The sequence below is a fragment of the Nothoprocta perdicaria genome, unplaced genomic scaffold, assembly GCF_003342845.1.
Source record: "Nothoprocta perdicaria isolate Ctin4 unplaced genomic scaffold, notPer1 scaffold_34, whole genome shotgun sequence".
NCBI classification, from domain to species: Eukaryota; Metazoa; Chordata; class Aves; order Tinamiformes; family Tinamidae; genus Nothoprocta; species Nothoprocta perdicaria.
Genome location: NW_020455577.1, coordinates 3,601,387 through 3,628,038, shown reverse-complemented (window position 1 = coordinate 3,628,038; position 26,652 = coordinate 3,601,387). Strand labels below are relative to the sequence as shown.

General features: G+C 35.9%; 1 protein-coding gene across 1 annotated transcript; it reads left to right on the top strand.

The window, feature by feature from the left end:
* Window positions 1–804: 804 nt before the first annotated feature.
* On the top strand, window positions 805–26,652 carry KIF14 (kinesin family member 14). Its single transcript, XM_026043855.1, has 29 exons — window positions 805–2,017; window positions 2,432–2,686; window positions 4,056–4,143; window positions 6,769–6,867; window positions 8,023–8,075; window positions 8,415–8,445; window positions 8,747–8,854; window positions 9,839–9,955; window positions 10,564–10,682; window positions 11,480–11,652; window positions 12,341–12,488; window positions 12,597–12,660; window positions 12,869–13,053; window positions 14,385–14,487; window positions 14,679–14,836; window positions 15,616–15,763; window positions 16,077–16,229; window positions 16,748–16,874; window positions 17,205–17,298; window positions 17,536–17,674; window positions 18,639–18,739; window positions 20,212–20,291; window positions 20,629–20,850; window positions 20,991–21,175; window positions 21,985–22,143; window positions 22,525–22,647; window positions 23,686–23,760; window positions 24,345–24,483; window positions 24,614–26,652. The coding sequence occupies exons 1-29, from the start codon at window positions 870–872 to the stop codon at window positions 24,985–24,987; spliced, it is 4,968 nt and encodes a 1,655-aa protein (XP_025899640.1). The 5' UTR covers window positions 805–869; the 3' UTR covers window positions 24,988–26,652.

Genomic DNA, 26,652 nt, shown 5'->3' with positions numbered 1-26,652 from the left:
CTTCCCGCCAGGACGCGGGCACCGCGTGAGAGGGGCGTGCCCGCGCATGCGCACACGCGCGGCGGAGCGGCGTCCGTTGCCACGCCCATCCTCCTCACGTGCTCGCGGGCAGCCAATGGCCGCGCGCGCGGCGCATTCAAAAAGGAGCCGGGAGGGGCCGCGAGCCGCGGCCGGTGCGCAGAGGGGCGGCAGGTGAGCGGGGATCGCGTCCCGACCGGACCGGGCTCGAGGGGGCTGCGCCTGAGGTCTGCTATGGGGGGGGTCCCCCTTCCCCTTCCCCTTCCGCGCGTCCCTTTCTTCCACTAATACTGTCCTTAAAGCACCTAAGGTGGCCGAGGGATGCTCCCGTTGTCCCCAACGGCACAACGCTTACCGGTAGCTGTGAAACACCGGGAGCGTTAATGTCTCCGGGCGGAGAGAGGTGGTTCTGATTCCCTGGGGCTGGAAACTGCTGCTTGTCCCCTGGGAGAAAGGGACTGTTTGTGTCTCCTGGGTCTTCGGGTGTTCGGCTTGATTTCAGAACTGTGTCGCCTGATAAACGAAATCAAATAGCTCCCTACTGCTGAAGCAGGTATCTGCTTCCTGAACGAACTCCAGAGCAAGAAGAAAACACATACGTGTCTATATGTAAGTGCTTAAGGGCAAAGGAAGTTAGTTACTTTTATTGTTTTGTGGGGGAAATATTTACTGCAGCGTATGYATAAAGTTCCTCACTTGCTAAAACATGACTCCTTTTGGCCATAATTACAATAAAAATTTTGTATCGCCTTTTAAAGTTTCAGGAGGAAGAGCACATGGAAATGGATGTAGCCTTTCAAAGATGTCCAGATCTTTTTTGAAGTCTCAGCAGTGACTTGCCAGAAGATGAAATGCCTGTTCACACGGTTCCTGCAAGAAGCCCCCCTGAGGTGCAGGGGGCTACTGGGTTCCAGAGGAATTCTTCACAAAATATCTCCTCCAGCAGCAAAAAGTTTGGAGAGCAACGGAAATCAGGGGAATCAGAGGAAGAAAAAGATAATCTATTCTCATGCTCTCAGAATAAGGCCAGAGAAGTAAACAGGACTTATGTGATTTCTGCCTGTAAAAAAGCTGGTGATACACCGATTAAGTTTAAGCCTGAAGATAAATTAATGCTTCAGGGGAGAACCGCAGCAGGCAAAGAATCAGYTTGCAGTGGTGAACAATTGAGCGAAAAATCAGCGCAGGATGCAGAAAATGTACAAGCTGAGAAAAGGCTTATTCTGCAGAGACGTGTGAGGACTGACCCTATGGAGAAGAATAAAATAAATTGGAATGCTGCGTCTGGAACAGAAAGTAAAGGTTCTGTTATTGTCCAAAGAAATTCCAAGACTGTGCTTCCATCAAGTACAGGAAGTAACGATACCTGTTATGCTAAACCAAGCTGTAGATTAGCTGAAGGTCAGTCCATTATGAAGAAGTACTCTAATCTGAGCAGCAAGGATTCACTAAGTAATGTTGATGGTCTGTCTGAAAAAGATAGCTATGGGCATTTAAAATATAGGACAATCACTTTGGATAAAAAGCTACAAAATGAAGTTCCTAGATCAGCGCAATGGGTTACCTCAAAATATAGTAATAGGACCCTGGGAGAACAGCTGAAAGAAAAAGGCAGTGTAAATAAGGGAGCTGAAAAAGAAGGGTTAGAAAGCTTACCTATAAAACACAGTGCCTTAGAAAGGCCAAGGACACCAAGAAAAGATAAAACTGAAGGACTGAAGCTTACACCAAAACATAGCACTCCTCAGGATATGAGATTTTTTTCTGTGTCTGCTTCAAAGAAACAAATATCTTATCCTCAAATTGGAGCTAAAAAGAAAATGAGTGTCTCCAGCTCTCCCTCYGTCAGTAGACGTGCCAAAGCAGAAGAGAACACAACGTATGTGCTAGCTTCCAAGGAAGGGGCTCCAGCTGAGAGCAATAGCACCAAGACAGACGTTTTCAAAGCGGAAAACAGCAAAGTGACTGTAGCTGTTCGTGTACGGCCTTTCAGTAGCAGGTTTGTATCTTGGAGCTGCTTTTCGTATTGAAGAATGGCTTTTATGGTACAGGTTGATTCTTGCTTCCTATTTTTGTTTTTTAATTCCTATTTTAATACTTTTGAAAGTATTAAGTATTTTATATGGTATTGGGATAAAGATTTTATTAAGAGATGAATTCATCATTTTATAGTTGTTGTGGGCTTTCTTAAAATATTCCCTGGCTTAAATGTTCCAGTATTTCTTATGTTTACTAAATGGGACATTCAATTCTTTAATAACATTTTTTTAGACTTGTCATATATTTTAAAAATGACTTTTAAAAATTACTCAACTTCTTATTTTCCATAAGGCAATATGATTGAAATTACTGTGGCAGAATGTAGCTTACATTATTAGTTTTCTTTATTCTTCTCTCTGCTCTTTCTATTCAGAGAGAAAAATGAAAATGCCTTTCCTGTGGTCTCCATGAGTGGGTCAGAGACAGTGGTACAAAATCTGGACACAAACCAGGTTTACAGCTTCAGTTATGACTTCTCCTTCTGSTCTTTTGATAAGTGTCATCCAAGCTTTGCAAGCCAAGCGATGGTTTATAACACTTTGGCAGTACCACTCCTTGAGAGAGCTTTTGAGGGCTACAACATTTGTCTTTTTGCTTATGGACAGACTGGTTCTGGAAAATCATACACGTAAGTTTCTGATAATTGTTTGCATTCTGTASGAGCCAATTGTTATGTAATGTCTAGCGTTTAAAAGAGATTGTGTAGGATAATTACTGAGTTCTGTTAAAGATTCTTACACATTTTAAAGACAGTTAACATTAATATTTAATTAAAGCTATATATATTTTCTCGGCTTATCTATTKCTAAGCATTTTCTACTTTTGGTGAAGAAAATCAAGACTCACATATTTCAGAGAGAAAAATCTGTGTGACTGCTTTTCATTGTTTAGTGTATGTGAGAAWGGCATGTTATCAAGTACATCATGTTTTTTGGGCGAGACCTTTAATAGGCTGTTTGAGTTGTGATTGTTCAGAATTAAAAGAAATGAGACCCACATATTCAAATGCTGCCACTTATTTAAAATCCATTTTCCACACCCCCTTTTGCGACTTTACAGCCCATTTTATAGCTATTTTTTTCAAAAGAATGTCCTGTGAACTGTTTTCTCTCCAGCTAATATAGAATTTTAATTTAATTTAAAATATTATTTTWAAATTTATTTAAGTACTTGCTTATTTTTAAAGCAAATATTTAAAGCATTTGAAGTGCTTCACTTCCATAAAGCACTATGAAATTTGCAAACATTGATGAAAGACTTAGTGTTTATCTTCAACTATGCATTTTCAGAGTATAAACTTWTACAGAGGCAGGACATTCTTATTAAAATAAGTTCTGTTTTTCTAAGTGGGAGCCCTACTTTTCCTGATTATTTGCTTTGTCCTAAAAAGAATGCATCATCACTGTTGACATCTATGCAGTAGAGTCCCTGTTCCCCACTCAAGCTAATTACTTATCTCGCCCCTATGTACTTTCAGCTGGCTGAAATCGGTGTCATTAACTGTGCCTTAAGCCAGGTCTTCACTACARACTTCTGCTGACACCTGTGTGATGAGATTCAACTGCTGTAATTGAATTAGACCAATTTACTGATATCTTTCTGTAGYGGCAGAGCTAGAGATGGGACACAGCTCTGCTGAAAGTAGAGAAGAACTTGGGTTACTACACTAGCAGGGTGCAAAGAATATAAAATACGTGCATGTAGGATATCAAACATCTGTAGGCTTACTATTTAATTAATCTTCATTTGTTCTATTTTTTCTAGTTCACTTCGATTTTTACTTCACTTCATTGATCAAATATATTAGAAAGGGTCTCGGCTTCATCTGGCCCAGGCCCCCACTTGATGACCAAGCTAGATCAGATTTATTTCTGTAGCTAATTACTTTAATTATGCATCCTTTCTCTTACTACAGAATTRATGCAATTAGAGTAATTGGTATAAAGTGTTGGAAAATAGAATGTGTCTATATAAAATATMTTTTTTTGTAACTACAGAATGATGGGATTTGAGGAAGATCGAGGAATAATTCCAAGATTTTGTGAAGATCTTTTCACTCGAGTAGCACAAATGGACAAGCAACARGTAATAAAATATATATGCTTTTGTGTTTATATCGAGTTATGAGGAGATCAGTGTATAATTGAAGAATGAAACATATCAAAACCTATTTTTGCCCTGATCTACTTATTAATGCCTATATTCTGATTTAAATCTTGTTTTTACTAGTGGATCCAATTAACAGTGCTCTCTGTATAGTCAAATTTGTGTTCTGAATCCTTAGTGAGAGAAAAAGCATGAGTGTGAAACTTTTGATATGTGATGAGTTGGACATTATTTTCTATATAAGATTAAGATAACTTTTATCTTAGTGTCTTAMAAGATAGGAGATACTAAAAGGTAAAAAGAAATCCTAGTAGGTGCCACATTCTTTTTAGAACATAAAAGCAAAGTTAATCTTTAAGCATGGTTATGTATCAATATGAAATGCAATTCTTACTAGTAGTAATCTTACCACTTCAGTAATACTACTGMTATTCAGTATTAATAATAATAATATTCTTACTGAAATTTAAAAGATACAATCTGATTATCGGAATTTAAGGCTGAGTTTTAGACTTTGTTTCCTTTTCTATTCAGAAAATAGATCTTTTTTTAAAGCCCTAACCCTAGGGAGGAAGAGTAATCTCCAGGGAGCAGAAGGAATGTTTACTTTAACTATGCTATGGTTTGAGCATCTTTCTACAGCTTCAGCTTGTGAATTTAAAAGGATAGGGCTGTAATCTTTTTCAGAGTGTTTTAAAGGTTTACATTGAGTTTTCTGTGGTAACGATAAATTTAGAAAAATATAACTGGAGGCAAATAAAATTTRAAGGTGTATGTATTTTGTATATCTCTGTCTATGTTGCGAATCAAATTTCATAATTGTATCTATTTTGAACTTTTTTAATGCTTTTGTTATTACTACTATGGATACATGATAATGTAAATATTCCACAATTCAAAATATATCTTCTGCCATCACTGTCACGGTCACATTACTGGTAGTTGTACAGTGAAGCTGTTGAAGCTTCACTGCTTCTTGAAGCTGTTTACAGTCTGCTTGCATAAGCAATTTCTGGATGCATTATATGATTCTGGGTGCATTGTGTAATTGTATGAAGAATAGGAATTTGTGCCTAGCTTGCAATAAGGCTGCTGGTCACTAGCATAGGTTGCTTTGGTGCTTTTGGCAGAATTAATGTGTGTTTTCCATGAGCAATATGGACAGATTTATGTTGGCCGTGACCTGCCTGTTTGAATTAGTGTAGCAATGAGCGGTGTGGTTTTTTAAGGTCTTTTCAAGCTTAGTGGTTCTGTGAGCAACTGCATTCGTCTAGGAAAAAAACCTGCTGAAATGTTAGCAGGCAATTAGCCAGACTGAAGAATCCACCCTTGACTTGAATGCAAGGCAAGAGTTCAGATAATGTTGTCTTGCCTGTGGAAACACAGTAAGAGTGTCCTTAGAGCTGCTCAAGCAGCTGCACAATTTTTTGCRAACCCATGTGTAAGACCCAGAAAGTGACTTGGTAAATAAGCACTTCAAAAGAACATGCTACCTATGCACATATAAAATTACTTGCCTTCTTCTGTAGTAAAAAGAAAAGGCCTAAAGTGTGAATATAGGTACATGTGGAGTAATGGTGTGTGTGGTTTTTGTGGATTTTGCTTGTTTTTGTGGCACGTGTCRGATATACTTTCTTTGTCTAGCAGACTGCTAAGGTATTTTTCTATGTTTGAGTGTCTAGTAAAGAATTCCTTCTGAGAAACCAGCTCAACTACAGTGTAACACTTGAGATGTGAACAGGCTAAAGCTGTCTGTGGTACGAACACAAACTTATACTTGGTTAGAAACCCTGAATGTTTTTAAAACAGGTAAAAGCGTTAGGAAAACTTTTATTACTTGGATAAGGAATATCCAATTTAAAGCATGTTTAAAGTTATTTTTAAACTTGTATTTTACATGTATTTTGCAGGGACTGACTCAGGTCAGCAGAGGTGTATTTTAGATTGTAGATGTATATTTCTAATGACTCAATAGRTGTTTGATAAAAGACTGTAAAGTAGATGAAGGGTCAGTTAAGTTTATGCAGGCAAGTTTTTTTTAATTTCAAGTTTCTTTAACACTTTATGCATGAACTCATGGTCTYTGAATAATAATACCAATAAGCTCCATAATATTTTAACCTCTCGGTAGTTTAACAGACAGTTAGAAACTTGAGTACTATTGTTTAACTGAATTTTGCTAGAGAGTGAGACTTTTAATAAATGCAAAACTGTCTGGTGCAAGTTTGTTCTTTGYTTATGCATAGTGAGTGATGCTGTTGCTACAAATCTTCTTGAATCTTGTATGTATTTCTGACTTGTTTTTGCTGCAGTCTTCCTSCTCTATAAGCCAAATTCTATTTAYAAATAGATTCTTTCAAAAGCSTTATGAGTATTYAAAGGAAAAAACATTTTCATGAAAGTTGGTTGTTCAGTACTTCTAAGATTTCTGTGAACAGTAGTTAAAGGAGTATTTTCTAATAGAAAAATAGATCACTTCAGTATAACAACTTGTGAYACTGAATAGTAGTAACTGGTAATTTATATCTGGTTATGGAACAAGTTATAAAACTTTTGCAGAGTATGTGATATGAGAATAAAATCTTTATTTTTGTTTTTCTTAAGATTTTRTTTCAGCTTGAAATGAGCTATTTTGAAGTTTACAATGAGAAAATTCATGACTTGCTTGGATTTAAAGCTGGAAGTGGACAGAAGAAACACCCTGTAAGTTGCTCACAGAAATAAATGTGCATACTCATTTGCTCTCTCCAAATAGTGAAATCTGTWCCCTTAAACAAAAAGGCATGAAATAAGTGATCAGTGCTTTCTTATCTAAGTACTTCAGAGTGTTGTGAATTACTGGAGTTGAATTAAAAAAAAACTATGTAACTTCAAGCAAAATGTTTTCTACTTAATCACTAAACCATAAGTTTTGCTGAAATAGAAACAAGGCAAGTAGATTGGTCCTCAATGCTGTTGTTCACATCTTTCCTTATCTATGAAATGAAAAGGTGTGATCAGCCTTTATAAAAAGACACTAATAACAGGATATTATTTATCGAAGAAAGATTCTGGATTCCATCAAGCTTTTTTTGTGCCATATAACTGAGCTATGTTCTTGTGAATTGTCAGCATYAAGAGGCTACCATTGCTGTAACAAATGTCTGTTTTTCTCCTAAATTTATGTAGAAATTTATTTAGTGTTCATATGCTGCCTGAAAATATGTGTTTTTTTCCTTTTTGCCTGCTGTGATGCTTGTTTACTTTCGCAGTCAACAGGGCATATATGCATGTATCTGTAATAACAGAAGAAAAATGTCTTTGTCTTTAGTGCAAAGAGGAAAAAGTTCTTTGTTTCTATATTAAAATGCTTAATTTGAGATAAATATTTTGTTATTGCCAAATAGACTGTGTGTAACTTGTTGCTGAAATTAGAGTTCTCTGGACCAGTTGTACAGAGGGGAAAAAAAAAACCCTACTGGCTTGATTACAGCACAAGTATGTTAGTATTTTTCAGTGATTTTTAAGCTAATCTTCTTTTGAACTCGGCCCTAAAATTGATTTAAATTGCTCTAAAATATTTCATGTTGTGGCAGCAAATTATGTAAATCTCATGTTTAATATATTACAGTTTTTTTGTTTCATCTAATTATTCTTCCAGGGTTAGCTCTGCAAGCAATYGTCTGGTGCAGTCTACTGTTACTTCTCATGCAACTGTTAAAAAAAAATGTTATTTTCATGAAAATTATTCATGAAACAATTTGCTGATTCTGAATATTATTAGTGAWAAACTTCATACTGGAAAAAATCTTAATTAAGAAATTCCTGATTGCTACATTCAATAGTAATGAATTCCCTTTCTAAAATTATTCTTACCAGCTYCGTGTAAGAGAACACCCAGTGTTAGGACCATATGTGGAAGACCTGACTGTGTAAGTCTTAATTATTCTTTTAATAAACACATTGGCTTAACTCTGAAATGCTTTAATTATTATACTGAAGCTCTGGGCAGGCTTGTATATCTGCCAATAAATTTGGCAAGATGAGAKCTGTACTTCTACAAAAACTTGCATTTCTGTCTAACTTGCTATATTTCCATTTGACCTCAGTGAAACAAATATGTGTGGAAGTCTTGTCAAAATTTGACAAGACTTTCATGCTGCATTTGTATTTTGAAATATTTCCTAAGTTACAGATAAAAACTTGAGCAGGAGGRAATGCTACAAAAATGAAATAATTAGTTTGAACCCCATTTTTTTCCTTCCCCCTAGGAATGTTGTCAGTTCTTATTCTGATATCCAGGTAAGACTTTCTTTGTTACTAAAAGTGAATGCAAATATTTCCTGTTCCTTTTCTACTGAAAACTAAAATCTATGGATAGGAAGAAAATAACTTATAGCTTGACCAGGATTCCATAATATTTTCACTGTTTATGAAAGGTAATAAGGAATTTTGAGCTTTCTAGATTCAGACAAGTGTCACACTTTCCATATAATCACCTTGAATTTAAATTTCAGTCTTATATAGTCATCTTTTGTTATTAACTTTATTTACCAATACTTTTTTAATTTTTATTTTATATTTCAACTCTTCTTTCTTACAGAGTTGGCTTGAGYTAGGAAATAAACAGAGAGCAACAGCTGCTACGGGAATGAATGACAAGAGCTCTAGGTCTCATTCAGTCTTCACCCTTGTCATGACACAAACAAAAGTATTGCTTAATGTTTTATTTTTAATTACCTGTTCAGATGTGTTAGTGGAAAATTCTGGTTTGCGTGTTGCCCRGAAATTTGTTGGGAGTGAATGCAAAATAAGTTTTGCTTTGTGAAATGGTGTTTTTAAATGCACAGTCTTTAACCTATCTTGTATTTTGYGTGCTTTGAAGAGCAGACGTTAGTGCCCAGGTGCGCTAGTGGAGAAATGATGAGAATGTCTAGCCTGGTGCACCTAGGAGTAGTGTCAAGGTTCTGAGTRTCTTTTTATTTTGAGATGTATCTGGAAGCAAAATAGGGACCAAACTAGAAGACTAGAAGTCTTTGAGTTCCTGCAGGCRACATGACAGTGCCACTGTGCTGGAAGATGCCATGGATGCTTTCTGCTCATGTTAAGCAGCATTCAGGAAGCGTGGTTTGGTGTGGGTGTTTTGGGGTTTTTTTGTTTGTTTTTTTCCTCTTCTCCTTCCCCTTGCCTCTGGATACTTTTCTTGSTCACGTATTTCCATGATCCACATCACCTCATTTCACAGCTTTGTAAGAGACAGAGCCTAMCCTAGGGAGATCAGCCCCTAAACAGAAGTAAAATAGGTAGAATTCCTCAGAGGTCTACAAACTGTCAATTTCTTCCTTTCTCARATACCTTTCAGGTTTTTGTCTAGACCTAGAATCTTTTTTCCTTCTTCCTTCCTCTCACCTTTCTTACCACTGGATTACTTATTTTTTCCATGACAGCTAGTCGTGAGGCTTTTCCTACTCTATGTTTACCTGCTCTTTAGTCATTTAAGTCATAATTTCTATGGGTACTAGACAGAGGCAGTAGTTGAACTTGAGTAGACTGTGTGTGTTGGGGGGCTTAATTTGCATTAAGATATCTTGTAGAAAGTCAATGAAGGTGTCTCTCTTTACAAACAACTTGTTAGACTTCTGCTTATTCTCTTCCTTTTATTTTGGCTTGACTGCAGTGATCTCCTCTCTTGCAGGCAGAATCTGCAGATGAAGAGCAATGTGACCGCAGGATTACCAGTCACATAAACCTTATAGATCTAGCTGGTAGTGAACGCTGCTCGGCAACTCAAACTGTTGGAGAAAGGCTGAAGGTAAATTGGGGCTGGACATTTGGGATGGGATGGGCGGGAAGCTCGGGAGATCATCCCTAAATTCTACTCCAAGGCATCCTCACTTCCGAAAAACTTTCTTGGAAAAACAAGCATCATAGAAGCACTTGTAACCATCAATACTGGAGACAAATGACTCTGACAAGCTATTTTGATGGTGTGATATGGCAGGTCAAACATTGCTTAGGCAGCCAGTGTTCCCTATGCTATGTAGGCCTTAGGATCCTCTCAAAGAAATGAGGAAAAACTACTAATGAGTAGCTGACTGCCAGAATTCATGATTCATATGTTGTGTGGATTTGGAACTTACCTCTTTTCTTGACTTTTTGTCTTAAAGTTGAATTTCCAACAAGAGACTTTCAAGTTGCCTTTGTAAAAAGGTCTCCAGTTCTTAGAACTGCTTCTTGTATAATATAGGCTGCTTTCCTGAGCAAAGATCGTTTGGGATACTGTTGCAATTTGTTTAAATCAGTAGCAATATTTAATATGGTGGGTCTGTATTGCTGAATAAGCACCATTATGTCAAGACTGTAGTTACTAGTATGACACAAGAAAATACAATTAAATTTACAGCTTTTTGTTTCATGTAGGAAGGTGTGAGTATTAACAAGTCGCTGCTCACGCTTGGAAAGGTCATTTCTGCACTCTCTGAGCAGTCTCAAAATGGAAAGAAAACATTCATTCCTTACCGGGAGTCTGTCCTTACATGGTATGTACATCTCCAAATTCCTTATATAGGAGTACAGATCATATCTGACTGAGAGTTCCACTTCTGTTCAGGAAGTATCCCTTCCTTTACCACATGTATTGCGGAAATGGTTGATAAGAGCAGGGTGGATAGAAAAACTAAATCTCTAATTAGGGAGCTATTGCACTCGCAACCTGTTTTCCTCTACTGTACTAAGAAATGTGTTTCTGTATTTTTCTTTTCTGATAATATTCTCACTTTGCTGCTGTTCCTTGTCTTTTTACTATAGAAGAGATTCTATGTCTCTTCTAGCATCTCTTGAATTCTAACATCTTTTTAAATCTTTAATGGTAAGAAAGTATATTCTTCAATTATTACTTATTTTATCAGTTTCACACTGCTGTTTACCAGTGACAGGCTTGCTAGGAAGTGGTTAAGCTGATGTGAAATGAGGCAGAGGCTTTTAGGTGATGGAGCCTGGCACAAAAACTCTTTTTCGTAACATTGCTAATTCAATAGTGGTTGACATGCAGGTAAAGACAAAACCTCAAAAAGAGGAGTTGTTGGAGGAAATCTGATGTTTTTGCACAAAGAACAAGTGTTCTTTTTTCTTAGAAATCAAAAACTTGTATTTCAAAGTTACCTACGCACGGAAGAAACGAGCTTCTTCCATCAGGTAAAGAACAAACAGGACCTTGGTTTGGACTTCAGCTAAAACTGGTTTCAAATAAAAAATGTTGGATGTTTACTTGGATTTAAAAGTCTTTTGCTCTCCATACTGGGAAGGGAAATAATTTCCAGTTTCATGTCAAACAAAGGTTGTTAAAGGAAAGTCTTGGTGGAAATTCCCAGACTGCGATGATTGCCACAGTCAGTCCAGCTGCCAGCAGTATAGAAGAAACACTCAGCACTCTTCGCTATGCAAAACAAGCTTGTTCCATAGTCAACATCGCTAGAGTAAATGAAGATGTGAATGCCAAATTAATCAGAGGTAAGGCTGACCCATGAAGACTTGTTATTTCTTTTTTTCTTTGTGTTTCTAACTTGCCTTAAGACTTTTTATTACCAATAATCTCTTGTATCAGCTGATCATGCGCTTGTAGTTTCTTCACTGTTAATGTGTTTCTAGTCAAGTCTTTTAAACTACAAACTTCCTTTTCTTTCCTTTTATTACTCTTCATTAACTTAATATGCTTTTTATAAATGATACTTTGAGGTGCCTCTGCAATACACTTGTATAAGTAATCAAATGTAAAATCTTATAAATGTGAAAGCATAAAACATGTTGGCCTGYACTGGAGAAGAATCCTGCTCATGAAATTTTGTTGTAAGAACAGAACTTGAATTTAGTCAGATCAGAATGAATAAAAGCGCTTTTGAGTGTTTTGTTCACTTCTTAATCCAATTTCAGGTTCTGTAATTACAAAAAAAAAAAAAATCCCCTCTACTTGTCATGTGCATTTCAGCATTAAACAACCTAAGATATATGTGTATATATATTATTTTAATGCAATCCTTCTCTGTGAGCATCTTGCTAAATTTAAGATATTTCAAGACCTTTGAATAGGGGAAGGTATTTTGCTTTTCCTTAAAAACTGGATGAATGTTCCAGAATCTTACTGTCATGTCTAGCTTGTATTTTGTCTACATTTGTGTATATACTGTGTGTATCTCTATAGAACTAAAAGCTGAAATTGAAAAACTGAAGGCAGCTCAGAAAAGTGCTCAGAATACTGACCCTGAAAAGTACAGACGTTATTTGCAAGAAATAACTTCTCTGAGGGTAAAACTGCACCAACAGGAAAGGGACATGGCAGAAATGCAAAGGTGAGGCAGTCCTTAATATCTTTTGGCCTAACTAATGGTAATGTTATATGCTGATTTTTTTTTTTCCTAATATGTTGTGTTGAATCATTTTCTCCCTAATATACTAAGGGCCTGGAGAGAAAAGCTTGAACAAGCAGAAAAAAGGAAATTAGAGGAAACAAAAGAGTTACAGGTACGTTTTTTTCCACTTTCAACAGAAGATTGTATGGAAAATACATAGCGTGAGCAGTGTTAGCAGAACAGCTAGGATATTTCTGCATTTGATTTCTGTAATACTGTTCTCTAAACTGACTGTTAATTTTGACTTTATACAAAATTTTAAATAAGTTCTTGACTGCAGGTGTGGGGTTTTTTTTAACACTGCCTTCTCTTTTCTCCAGAAAGCAGGAATTGCATTCAAAATGGACAACCGTTTACCCAACCTTGTCAACCTCAATGAAGATCCCCAGCTTTCCGAGATGCTCTTGTATATGATCAAGGAAGGAGAAACAACAGTTGGCAAGCATACACTAAATTCAAGACATGATATCCAGCTTTCTGGAGCACTAATTGCTGCTGACCACTGGTACATAGCATTCTTCAAAGCTGCTCCTTTTTATACCTACCCAACAGTAGGAAATATTTCTTCTGCCCCTTATCCTTGTTTTCAGAATCACTCTTCTGGCATTTTAATCAAGTTAACTATTTTTTGAGAATAACTTCTGTGTAGTTCAGTGTTGAAGTAAGATTTCTATTTTCCACTAGAAATCTGAAAACCAAGCTGTCTTAATCGATTTTGATAATAGTGATGCTTTCTACTTATACTTGAGAAGGAGCTAGTCTTAACAATGTGTCTGAGAACTCTTTTCAATGTAAAGATGTAATTGTGAAATACCTTCACAATTTCTGAGCTGACAGACATTTCCAGTGTTTGTCCTTGTTGCTGTGATCTGTTTTTAAAAAAAAAAAAAGCAAACCAACATTACAATAGCATGTATCATTCTTAATTATGAACTTGTATAGAAGGGACAGTTTATCATCTTAGAGAATGCATTTTTCATCTTTCGAGGTTTATCAAATTTACATAGGAATTTAATTTGGTGAATTGTTGAAATGGGTCTAAATATTTAATGTTAATTTTTGAAATTCCATTAACTTGCCTTTCCTCATTTTATATGAAACTTTCACTTGAAAAATGGTAGGTTATGTTACGTCAAACAAATGATCTCTAGTCACAGCTAAAGGAACTGATGTCAATAGAAAGCTTTTGTTTTAAGCAGTTCTGGGTTGTTACTACCCTTGGAAACAGTAGTTATTGTGAACACAAGCATCTGTTTTCTCTCCATCTTCTCTCCCAAATACTAGATACCCTGCCCCTTGGTTATAAATATAGTAAATTCCAGTACTTTTGGACCAAGACAAACCTCTTTCCAGATCTTGTTTTCTTATACATACTCATATGTATGAAAAAAGACTATTCATAAATCCATTATGATTTTTGTGTGCAGTTATGTATAAAGTATCTGGTGCCTCTTCTGAATAAGTATTTTTTTTAAGTAGTGAGCAATTTGGTCAAATTGCAGAAATTCATTGAGTGTGTTTCCTGTAATTGATTCAAGACRGAATGGTGAAAAGAGATTTAACTAGTCTGTTAGTGAAACTATGGAGGTAGATGTAAGGAGCACTGCTACAGAAATGGTCACAGCAGATTATAATCCTTTTTTTTCAAAATAATGAATGTTTTAGGTACAGATCAGCTCTTTCAAAATGTTGCTTGTCAATTGTGAATTTAGTGTAGCATTGCATGAAGATAATTGGCAATTGCAAAAATAAGAATTCACTATTTGAAGCATGAATTTTTGTTTGAGAACTTGCAGATAGATAAAATCAACTCTCACAAATGTTTCTTGCTTTCAGTATTATAAAAAACACCRATGGCCAAGTGAGTATTATCCCACTGAGAGAAGCAAAGACGTATGTTAATGGGAAACATATTTCAGACCCAACAGTTCTACATCATGTAAGTTATTTTTAATTACTTGGTCATGTAAGTAATATTAAAATTTTCTGATAGCATCTTTTTAGAAGATGCTGTGATTTTGAAATATCTTTCTCTTGATTTCTTCTCAGTTACTCCCTTATGTTTTATTCACTGTTACCTTTAGCTGTAAGCCTAAAGTTATAGACAATTTTCTATCTTCTTTCTTGCAGGGTGATCGAGTGATCCTTGGGGGAGACCATTATTTCAGGTTTAATCATCCAACAGAGGTTCAGAAAGTTAGGCCATCCTGTGGCTCAACACTTSTATGTGATGGCCCAAAAGACTTTGAATTTGCAAGAAATGAGCTTCTTGTTGCACAAAGAACACAGTGAGTATTATATCTTTTTGTTCTAAAACCCAGTTCAGTTGTTAGTGCAGCATTTGGTTCAAGAAATAATAAAGTAACAAATAACTTAGGTTGGAAAGTAGCGTGGTTGTTACTAGCCCATTATCTAAACATGCATTTCAGCCAAGTATAAGAGGTGGTGACCACAAACCAGTCTTCTCAAGAATCTAGAAAATAATGTTAAAAAAACGAGAACTAAGTGCAGTGTTTCCTTTCAGTGACAATTGTGTGGTTTTGTTGGTTTWTTTTGTGGTGGTTTTTTTTGTATATTTGTTTTGACTCTTCAGTAGATAGGAAGTCATCAAAAGTTATGTTTTAAGATTGAGAAACAAGCCTGGTAATAAAATAAGAACCTTGTTTTTCTTTGACCGAGGAATTAGTGACACTGCATTGTTTTTCCTATGTTTGTCCCATTTCTAGTAATTATTAATATACAAGCTTTATTGATTTGGAATATGGTCTTTCAACTGATTTCCTGTGCGTTAGTTTCTATTAGAGTTCTTAATGTTGTGGAAGATGACTAATATCTGAAAATGAAATATAGTTGAAAATGCTGTGTTTCTTTCAGTGTCCATATTTTCCCTATGAAACAAAAAACACTCCAATGAAGAATAGAAGACTTAAAGTAATTTCATTATTAAAATTGGTTATTCTTGGATATTTCACCTCCTTAAGTGATAAAGAATATCATATTTTTAGCCTTTATACAGTCTGAGAGCTTCAAGCCAGTGTTCTAAATGTACAAAATCTATCACTTGTAGGCTTGAATCGGAAATTGAAGAGGCACGGCTCAAAGCCAAAGAAGAAATGATGCAAGGTATCCAAATTGCAAAAGAGATGGCACAACAAGAGCTGACCTCACAAAAAGAAGTTTATGAAAGCAAAATAAAATCCCTAGAAGCTGAACTGGTGAGCTGTTGTTGTGTMACTATACGAAATAGCATTAAAGATCTTTTTTTGTCAGCCTTTCTAACACAAGAAGCTAAAAGCAGATATCAGAATTATATGTAATAAAAAAGAYTGAGGAGCTTATTTCCTAAATGTGTGCTATAGGTGCCCAAGACCTGCTTAGTTTGTAAACTAAGCAAGAGTCTTTTATTGCTGATAGTACGCAGATAGTACACAGAGCTCACATTTTCTGTATGTTGAAGTGAAAATAAGCTTTATCTGGCTTGAAAGATGAAAATGGTAAGCACCCTCTSATCTGTCCTTTCTTTATTAGAAAGAAGAATCCTATAAGAAGCAAATGCAAGAACTGGATAATCAAAAGGCTGCCAACAAAATACAAGAGTTAGAAAAAGCAAAGCAAAATCTTGAGCTAGAAGTCAACTTCAACAGGAAGCGTCTGGAAATGGAGACAATAGCTACTAAGCAGGTAACTTAAGCTTTTCTGTAACTGATTAGACATGCTTTTTAAATCATGGCAYTTTATCCAAATTAACTCCATATAGTGAGAAAATTTTCTTCTAAATGATTTGATATAAACACAYAGATATCTTAATTACCTTTTAGACTATTTTGTTAACTTGGGGGAGAAACTGGAGCCGGCTGTGTGATTTCTTACCTAATGTGGACCATTTTGCTGATGCACCCAACTTTAGTGACCTTTTCTTGTGCTAGAAGTTGAGGCCAGACATTAASTTAATGATTGAAATGCTAGTTTCTTTCATTATTCTGATGTTTCTAAATAATGTTCATACATCTAAGTAGAACAAGAAAMTAGTCAAAGCTTAAAGGGCTTCATGTGGTAGGTAAGTTTTCTTCCAAGAAGAAAAGATAAATTGATTTGTGTTATAAAATCCCTTTAAAATAAATTCCAAACAAACAAACTTTTTGCTTGAATAAACACTGTTAAGGGTATTGTGGGGGTTGTCTTTGCTTTTCTGTTTTTAGGCTCTAGCAGATCATACAATTCGTCACGCAAAGATACTTGAAGCTCTGGAAGCAGAAAAACAGAAGATAGCTGAAGAAATACAAACACTTCAAAAGAATCGTGGAAGTGGGAAAAAGGCTACAACTAGTATGTCCTAATGTCACAAGGGCAATGCAGGTTTCTTTTTGCTCATTGGGCTGGGGTATAGGAGTTTGGAGTCAATTTATTTTCTTCTGATGCTTCTCTGGTGATTCTGAATGAAAAGTACTTTGTGAGTGGTTGTGTGAAAGATCTGTTAGTTTGTCATGTGTGGAGCTTTTGTTTCAGGGATTAATGTGGATGGGAGGGTCATTTTTGAATGTCTTTGGAATCCAGGGAACTGTTACTGACTAYATACTTAGAGATCTCTAACTCTTATGTCATTGCATCATGTTATGTTTGAACTGCTAAATTATTGTTTGCCATATTCTGTGTCAGTTCCACTTAACTGGAATTCACTGAAGCTATCAATGATGATCAAGGAGGCCAATACCATTAGCAAAGAGTTGGGGAAAAACACTGTTTTCTGCAGGTGAGTGTCACAGTTACTTAATTAGGTATATTGAGGTGTGGGGTGTGGAAGACTTGGGGATGTGCAGAGAGCTTTTCATTTTAACAGACATGCTAATGTTTATGGCTTTGTGAAAATGAGGTCCTAAGCAATTACTGTGCTTGCAATAATGCAAGTTCTTAGCCTCAGCATGTTTCCTCCCAGATATGCTATTTACTMCTTTTTGTGTGTGTTATGAATGTCTCTTATCATTTTTAGGCATGACAAAATGGATGATAAAACAGGAACAGCAACTTCTGTTCAGGTACAGGTTCGTAATGTCAAATTGGGAATTGCGACCTTCTGGAGTCTGGAGAAATTTGAATGCAAACTAGCAGCATTGAAAGAACTTTATGAGGTCTGTAAGAACCAAGTTAAAAACACACACTAACAGTAATAAATACTATGATATTTTGATAGTCAAATGTATTCAAAAGATATTTTGATAAGTATAGAGGGAAAATCAGGAGGATTTCTTATCTATAACTAAAAGGCGGTGGGTTGCTTTTCAAAGAAAATATGTATCATTTGTAAATAGGATATCATATGACATATATACATGCATACACAAAATATTTGTGTAAGTTTGTATAAATTTATCCTGTGCTTCARTATATGTATACTCAGTATATGAATTTCCTGGTTATTTAAGTTCTGGTCGTCCCAGTATCTGCTACACATAGCTTTGAAACAGCATTGAAAAACTAGTAGAAAAATGATTCAAATACATAAACAACTACTGAGATACTTCCCATTTCTCCAGGTGAATCAGGTTCTAAAGTAAATAACATATCTGAAGTTTGTAAATGGAGAGATTCCAGTTGTTGGGTTTCTGAAGTTTTCTAAGGGGAATTATATAAAACTGTTTTGGAAGTGATTCTCCCCCCACCCCCTATCTCTTTATATAATGACATGTTCCTATTTTACTTGATTGTTTGGGGAAAACAAATCATTGACTATGTATTTGAAATAAACTTCCCATCATCCCTACCCCCTATCAAAACTATCAAAGGAAAAAAAAGCAGGGGAGGAAAGAGGAAGCATTTCTTTATGATACTACTTTGTAATATGTARCTATACCAAGTGGCAGAGGTATATATGATTTATAAGTCCTGTTAAGATCTTGATGGTTATGGAAACTGTTCTACTTCACAGGGAAAAATATGGCATAAAACTTATCCTCATAGCTCAAGTTAGCAGGCAGTGATCTAGATTAAGCTTAACAAAAACAGGACTGCTACCACTGTTGGAATCTGTTTTCTTCATGCCTGTGTTGTATCCTTTGCTATACCTCTGTTAATTTCTTAATCTTTGGTTTTCAGAATAATGATGGTAATAAAGCTGCTGATGTATTTTGTGACCCTACTGATGAGTGGGAACCTGACCTTTCAGCTGCTTCTGTTTCTACTTTTTCCAGGAGAAGGTAGTGTTTGTGTAGCTCCTTCCTTTACTTATGCTTAAAACCAAGTAAAGTTTACTAACTTTTGTGTAATCATCTAAATAGGTTTTGCAGTCTTTCACTTTATCCTTATTGATTCTTGTTTTWCCTTTTTATGATCTTGAACTTAAGGGAAAATTTATACTTGTGATGAGAGGATGTTGGACTAACTGGATTATTTTGTTTTGGTTTACTGGCTTCAAGCATATGATTCTTAAATTTTTTTATGTGGTCAGTGTAGTATTGCCAATAAAAACTGGATGGCTGCCGATGAACTAATTTGGCAGGTTCAATAGCAGTGTCTCCAAGATCAGGTGCTGCATATACGTAGTGTATGGCTGCTTACTTTCACAGAAATTTATGCATATAACCAATTGGCAGCTGGTTGGAGGCAATTAAAAATTATGGGGAAATTCCCCTGTGTGCTGTCACCTGGTGAAATTGTGGGGAGGAAAAAAGGTGAAAACCGCTTGACAGGAGGAGGAAAGAAAAAGCCACCAYATTTCCAACCAAATTGATGCCACACGGATGCTTTTGTTTTTAAATACAGAGTGCAGTGGCAAGGGGATAGGCAGTCAGGATGCTCAGCAATGTGTACTCATGGATTTTAACCTTACTCGATTGCCTGCAAGATTAAAGGTGGAGGAATAAGATAATATATATGTAAAAGCTTGCTAAATATTTAGTGGTGATTATTTTAAGCAATCTAAGTATCAGACAACACTTGAATATGACAGGGAAAAATTTAAAAAGGGCCTTTTTTAGGTAATTGATTGCCATGACTTATGTGCAAGAATAACTTCCTATAAGAACTTTAATGACTATATTAATATTTTTAAAAAACAATGTCTAATTACAGATTAAATTTATGGGAAATGAGAGCACAGAAATGTATTTTAATTGCTAGTAGTGCTTCTGTTTRTTCAGTCTTCTCGTAGAGAAGTGATGGGAACAAAGCATATTTGGTTAAAGCATGTGTAAGGTTTTCTAAGCCATGTATCTAGATATCATCAGTGCAGAGTAAGAGATGTCATTTTGGAGACTTCACACTTGTGTAATGGCTAAAGTTGCTTATCAGGGTCAGAGTCTGCTTGTGTGTGTGCGTGTGGTTTTTTTTTTTTTTTTTTTTTTTGGAGCTGTAGCCAAGACGGAAGAAATGGAAACAAACAGGAGCAAATTTGTCCAGTCTTCACTGGTTGCTGCCTTGAAGCTGCAATTATTCATTTTGGGCAGCATTGATGAGCAGGAACCTGAGGGAAGTAAGCAGGACCCCATTCTGTGTTGGCTTACTTTCACTCTCATCTTGGTTCTGTGTTTACTAGCTTCAGTGGATTAAAGATAGGTGGGCTATAGTCTGATGTCTGTTAACTTTGACTGAACCTTTGGTGGATGGAAGTGGGTGTAGGGTAAGTGATAATCTTTTCAAATAAGTTTTTTGTGTCTTTATCCTTTCTTAGAAGCAGAAGTTTCATGAAGAACAGGAGAATTTCTGGATGTTTGTCTGATGTAAAATTACACTCGATCCAGAATATATCAGGTACTTTCCTATATAGCATGTTTTTAATTTTACCTTGAGAAACTTAAAACCTCATATATACTGAGAAATATATGCACTTTAAGGTAGGTTTATAAACAGCATGGAAAACGCTTACTTTGCAATATGTTCAAGTTTGCAATATGCAAATTTTGCATATATGTTCAAGTTTTTGCCATATGTTCAAGTTTAGAATGCAGATAATGGTGCATTCTATTTTTTAAGCTAATTTTAGTAATTAAGTATTGTAGAAGAAGCAGTATAAAATAATAATTACAAAGAAGTCTCTCTGCTCTYACAGTCAAGAAACTTATAGATTTTTGTCTCTATGTCAATACAGGCTCACTGAACAAATCCAGCATATGCCCAAGTGCTTCTGAATTGTTTCTTCCTGGAATTTGCAAAGAATCTGTGACTTCAGCTTTAGACTTGCTGGAACAGAATCACGAAGGAGGAAAGAGCATAGCAGATAACCTTCTAACTTGTTTGTTTACCATTTTCACGGGAGTATCTGCCATTTCAAAAGCCTATGAACAGCAAGATGAAGACTGTCAAGAGAATAGTAAGTTTTTTGATAAATATTAAGTTATTGTTCTTCAGAGAAAGCCATGTGTTTGCCTATCTAAAGAATTAATACCTACTTTCATTTGCAGAGTAGAGCTTCTAAGAGATCTCCTTCTTTACCTTTTTTTCTCTTTTTAGTTTTCTTTCTTGATCGTGCTGCTCAGTCCTATAGCATCAGAATTATCTCTGCTTTTGACCAGCTTGTGGTCCTAACCAAGCTTTGGCTTGACAATGTCCAAAAGTGCTCCAAATCCATAAAAATGGAAGAAGAATTAAAACAGGAAGTCAAGAACTTGGGAGGTTATTTACAGTTACTTTTGCAGGTAAGGTACATGTGTTTATACATATTATAGAAAAAGAGAATTGGGTCTAGGGAGTTGCTACCCCTTTGTCCAAAAACTTTCCAAAACCAAAGAGCATGCACAGTCTCAAATAGTCTKATAGGCAAGATGATTAATGAAGGGTGTTTTTGAACTAGCTAAACTGGACCTTTCATAGGCTCACGGCAGAGCTGTGTGGTCTACTGTGTGCCCAGACCTTGGCAATAATCTAGGCTTCTCAGTGTGACAGCCCTGTGTGTGTTGGCTTTTTGCGGGGAAGGGAGGTGATGCCTTTATRTATGTTTTTTAGACCTTTCACAGCTATTATTAGTTGAATTGTCTCTGCTTCTTCCTCTGAGTATTTCCAGAATTTCCAAAAAGTCTAACAATTTTTTTCCCCCTCCCCAACTTTGAGTGTTTTTCTAAAATGTCAGGTAAGAATATCAGTTGTATGCAGAATTTCTCATCCAACTTAAAAAGAAAAAAGAGGAAAATAAATAAGCAGTGGTAAACACTGCTTTTCTATATTATCTTTTGAGTATTGCTATTTTTATCATTATAAAGAACACAGCAATATTTTTCACGGTAAAGTCTTGTGCTCATATATATTTTTTTAATATTCTGTAGCATAATGAGATTTTTTTCTCCGTGATTGCAAGGTATTGGCTTCTTTTTTATTTGTGATAGTTGAGCCACTGGAATCRGGAAGAATACAAATCTGGAAATGGTTGAAGATACCTTTCGGTGAAAGGAGATGTGTGCTTTTTGCCCATGGATGCTTTCTAGCCTAAATGAATGTCTTTATCTTCCAGGGATGTTCTTCAGATATATTCTCAATGGTGATGGAAGCATGGAACAAAGTAAACCACACAGTAAGACAAACAATGAAATATATAGGACACTTGGCAGTACTCAGAAGAGCTGATATTTCTTCTTCTGAAGAGAACAGCGTTATAGCAACCAGCCTACAGGTGAAAGAAAGTTATCAAATACCGTTACTTTCTAATTGTGTTTCAGGAGAAAAAAGAAGAACTTTAAATTTTCAGTCTTTCGTGTTGCCTTATTCTTTGTCTTTGTGTATCCTAAGATAGAGAATTTAAATATGAAGTAATTTTAATGTTGAGATTCATGTTTAGTGTGCTTGAAAGTATAGGGATTTCCATGTAACAGCATTTGAGCTTCATAATATTTGTCATTCCATTGACCTCAAGTGTCAGACAACTATTGAAAATTTTATGATGAAACTGGATGGGTGTTTAATGCTCTTGAAATACTGTATTTAAGCTATTACAGTAAATTTGTTTTATTCCAAGGCCACATCAATTACTTGAATGTTTGAACCTTTCTTTTAGAAAGAGTTTCTACTTGCCATTTACCATGGAGTAGGCTTAGGCCTGGACACTCTTCTGGATGCAGTACAGGAAAAATCAAGAGTGATACAGAGAGAACTAGGGGAACAATACTCACAGAATGAGGTGAGATCAAAAATGAGTATTAAAATTATTGGTGTATTTTCTTAGAGGCCCTCTGTTTTTCTTTTGATCTCCTAGCAATTTGGAMATGTTGATAGTGGGAATAAAATTGCTGACGGATTTGGGATGGATGGCRCTGCGTTGGCAGCAGTCTTGCAGAGATTATTACACTGAGTTTTTTTGCTATACGTAGATTTGACCACTGTGTCTTTTATTCGGAGCATTTTTTTCTGTGTTTTTAGAAGGCACTTTGTACAAAATCTCCCTGTGTTTCCCTAGATCCTTAGTCAGATGAAGTAACCGTGAAAAAGAGAGAGCATATGAAAACTGGCAGAATGAGTCAAGTAGGCATGTTATTCTGTAATGTCCTCATTTTAGTATTATTTACTGGTATTGGAACTGACTTTCAAATACTTTCTAGGTTGCTAAGCAGCAGTGCTATTTTAATTTAAGCAGCTGCTTGATAACATTTTCATAGCRTAATTAGAGCAAATGTACTTATTTCTTAATGAATTTGTCCGATGACCTTTTATACTCATGATAATATGAACAGCTACTGCAGCAGTCAATGTGTAAAGCTTTTAAATCTATGTTAAGACCTCAATCTAATCTTTCTGGAATTTTAAGAAGAGGTCTTCTTAATTGCTCATAGTAAAGATTCATACTTAAAATTTTTCTCCCCGGATAGCTTTATGGTGTTTTAGTACATGAAGTAGTTCAAGTGCTTTCATACAAAAACATTTTAGTCCCCTTATTTTTTCAGAATGCTTAAATCAGTGTTGTATTTAGGAGAGAAAAAGATACTTAATCTTCCTTATATAGGTAAAAATATTCTACCAATTAACTTTTTTCCTTCTCCAACCTTGCTGACACACAAGAAATTGCATGCTGTTAYAGGCTGCTCAGATTTCTTATTGCTTTTGCTTTTGAATGCTTTCCTTGTTACTATGCTGGTGATCACTGCTATGCTTCTAAAATATTGATGAATATTTATGGTGTCTTGAATCAATTATGCACTATAACCGGAAGTCTTTTTCTTAGATACAAAATCGAATAAAGGACGATGCTGTGGCTTTAGCCAAATTCCTTGGAAATAACATATCTTATTGTAGGAAGGTAAGAAGCGTTTCAGTGTGGAATGTTTTGAAGGCTGAGGTTTAATTTTCAAAGGTGTATGTAAGAAAAAGGAGCAGCTAAAACTACCCTTTAAATACTTATAATCACATGATAGCACTTGACATGATAGCACTTCCTATTATAACACTTTTCTGGCTGGAATGCTATAGTTTTTTGGCCATATTTCTATCCAAAACAACTAGATTTTCATGTTATTCGCAGTGTCTCTGGTATTTTCATGTTTTAATGTATTTATTATGGAATTTTTAATTTGAAAGCCTCAAATTCAATAATGCTAGTATAATTACGATAAAGTAGCTACTGCTGTAGTTTGTGGCTATAGTTGACATTTTGAATCAGCAGCTGGACTTAATCTATTTATGGGTGAAAACTCTTCACATTTTATGGCTCTGCTGGCCTTTAAAGCCACACTTTCTTCAGGATTATTGTATATYTTGTAGTCTGTCTTTTTGCCTTTCAGTGTTGACCTGTTTTGCTAGACTTGAATCTCTGATAGTATATTAAGGTTTAAACACTTCTGTTATTTGAGTATCTTAAAGCAATTTCTTTTTTTTAAATCACAGAAAGAAAGAGCATCTCAGTTACCAGAGGAGGAATGTGTGTATCAGGAAATAAAGAAAAGCATGAGTGTTGCTACAAAATGTTTTGAATTGGAGCAGTGCCTTGCTGAAGTCTATCAAATAGTTTCTTCTACATTACAAGGTATTTAGCTGGATTATTTTCTATCTTCATAGTAAGCTGTAGCCTAAAGCAGGCCACTAAGGCAAGGAGGAYTGCTTGATGTCTTTCTTGCAAAATACTGTATTTGATTCTTTGTTTCTTTTTAATATAGGGTCATACCAACATACAAGTCATTTCAGGAGTTGTGCAGAGAAGATTTGCACATTAGCTGGTTATTTTAACAGTTATTTCAACTTAATTGTCTTGCCTTCTGCAAACAATCCTATCCAGATGCCTTTTATGAACTCTGAGTTGGATTCTCTGGTTGATTCCCTTGTTATGAATTTTGAGCTTGAACAAGGACAGCAGTTGCTGAAACCTCAGACYCTTTGTGGTGGAGCTATTGGGACTCGAGGAAAAGAGGATGAAACAGCTGGAGGTGAATCAGTGAGGAAACAGAAGGGAATTCTGAAAGAGCTGCATGAAAAGCAGTCATCACCTGCCCTTTCGGGGGAGCTTCTGCCCAGTAGGATWCAGTGGGTGTAAGATTTATCACTCCTATTGCTTTGGCTTTGTGAGGATATATGTTCTGAATTTCATGAAGAAAAAGTCAAGTTTATTAAGAAGYTATTAGACTTGAACATGATTTCTTTTAATAAAGATCTTGTATCARCTTCAGAGTAGCATATAACAATCTAAAACAGTAAGTAAAAGAATTATTGAAGTTGATGTGAACTGAGATATTAAAAACTATTGTGGGGAGGGGGAAATGAGAAATTCTGCAAATGCTTGTTWAGGACATTTGTTGCCTCTCAGGCCTTTAACCTAAGAACTCAAGTTAGGAGGAAGGGAAGTAGAAGGAAGGAAGCAGGGGAAGGATATTCTTTTTAGAAGATGACTGTAATGTACGTTTTTGTATATAGTTAGAGAAGACTTTTTTCCCGTTAGACACTGAAAAGGTAGGCTATGTGAATAACACTTTTTTTAATATTGTTGCTCCACTCCTCCTGCCTTATAATCTAGTAGGGCTACTGCGTGTTTAAAGTGTTCTGTTATTAATTTCCTGATATGTCAACTTTTTTTTGAGGAAATGTTTGTCTTCTCTGTASGGGGGAAAAAAAGAGATACTAAAATTTCTTTATAGTGTTACTTGAAGAATATTTTTTTAATGTAATCCTTCTAAATATCTGGGTTTAGAAGCTGGCACTGATAGCACTCCTAAATTCGACCCCAAGTAGTTCGTGTTGTGTGGTGTTAAAGTCACTGCTCAAAGCGCTTTCAGTACTGTTGGTAGCTGCCAAAAGTGGCTCTTCCTGAGCAGTCTGCAGGCCTGCGAGGTTGTAGAGAATTGCACTGATGCAGAGTACACGATATAACTAGAGGGTGCAWGTTGCAGATACAGGGCTCGATGGCAATAACCTCTTCGTTGTTTGAAAGTGGGAAAATGAGGCAATGACAGAAGGTTGCTAAAGCCCGTACAAGTTAACAGCKTGAATTAAAACAAATTTGAGGTGCTATCCCTCGATACAGGGTCTGGGAGGCTTGATTTGCTTATTGTAGTACTGAGCAAATCAAGAGMTGCACTTAGAGTGTCTTCCTCAGAGCAAAGCCCCAAGCCAGGGAAAACAGGCAGCATTTTGAGTAGCTCACTCTTCAAGGACACTTCAGGTGCTTAAAACACTTTTCCATGAGTAGATTACAGTGAAAAGAGGTGACAACTCTTCTTCATATGCTTTCAAAGTGGWGTTGGAATTAATGCTGTTGTTCAGTGTGGCACGTTCTTGTTTTGCTTGGCTTTTTCCTCTTTGGTGGGGATACAGGGAGAGGTAATGATGCTGAACCTAGCAGCCTGCATAACTTTTTTCAATGCCAATGTAGCTTAACATTTTGTTGCAAAATGGCTTGTAGCTCTGCCGTCCAAAATACTTAAATATTTTTTAGAATTTGCATTCAGTTAATATCTTGCACTGTGGTCTTGCTTAATTTCTTCCACTGTAAAGGCTTTTGCCAGTGTGTTTGAAGATAACAAAGCACATTGAGATTTTTATAGTTGTAAATATGAAGAGAAGGGTGGTTTACTTTTGTAAATGTACTATTTTATATGTGGCTGAAACCAACATGACTAGTGCTTTTGAATCATGTGTGTATATATATATGTGAGGCATTGTAAAGAGTGCAAGTGAATTATGTAATGATGACCAAGTTTTCTAA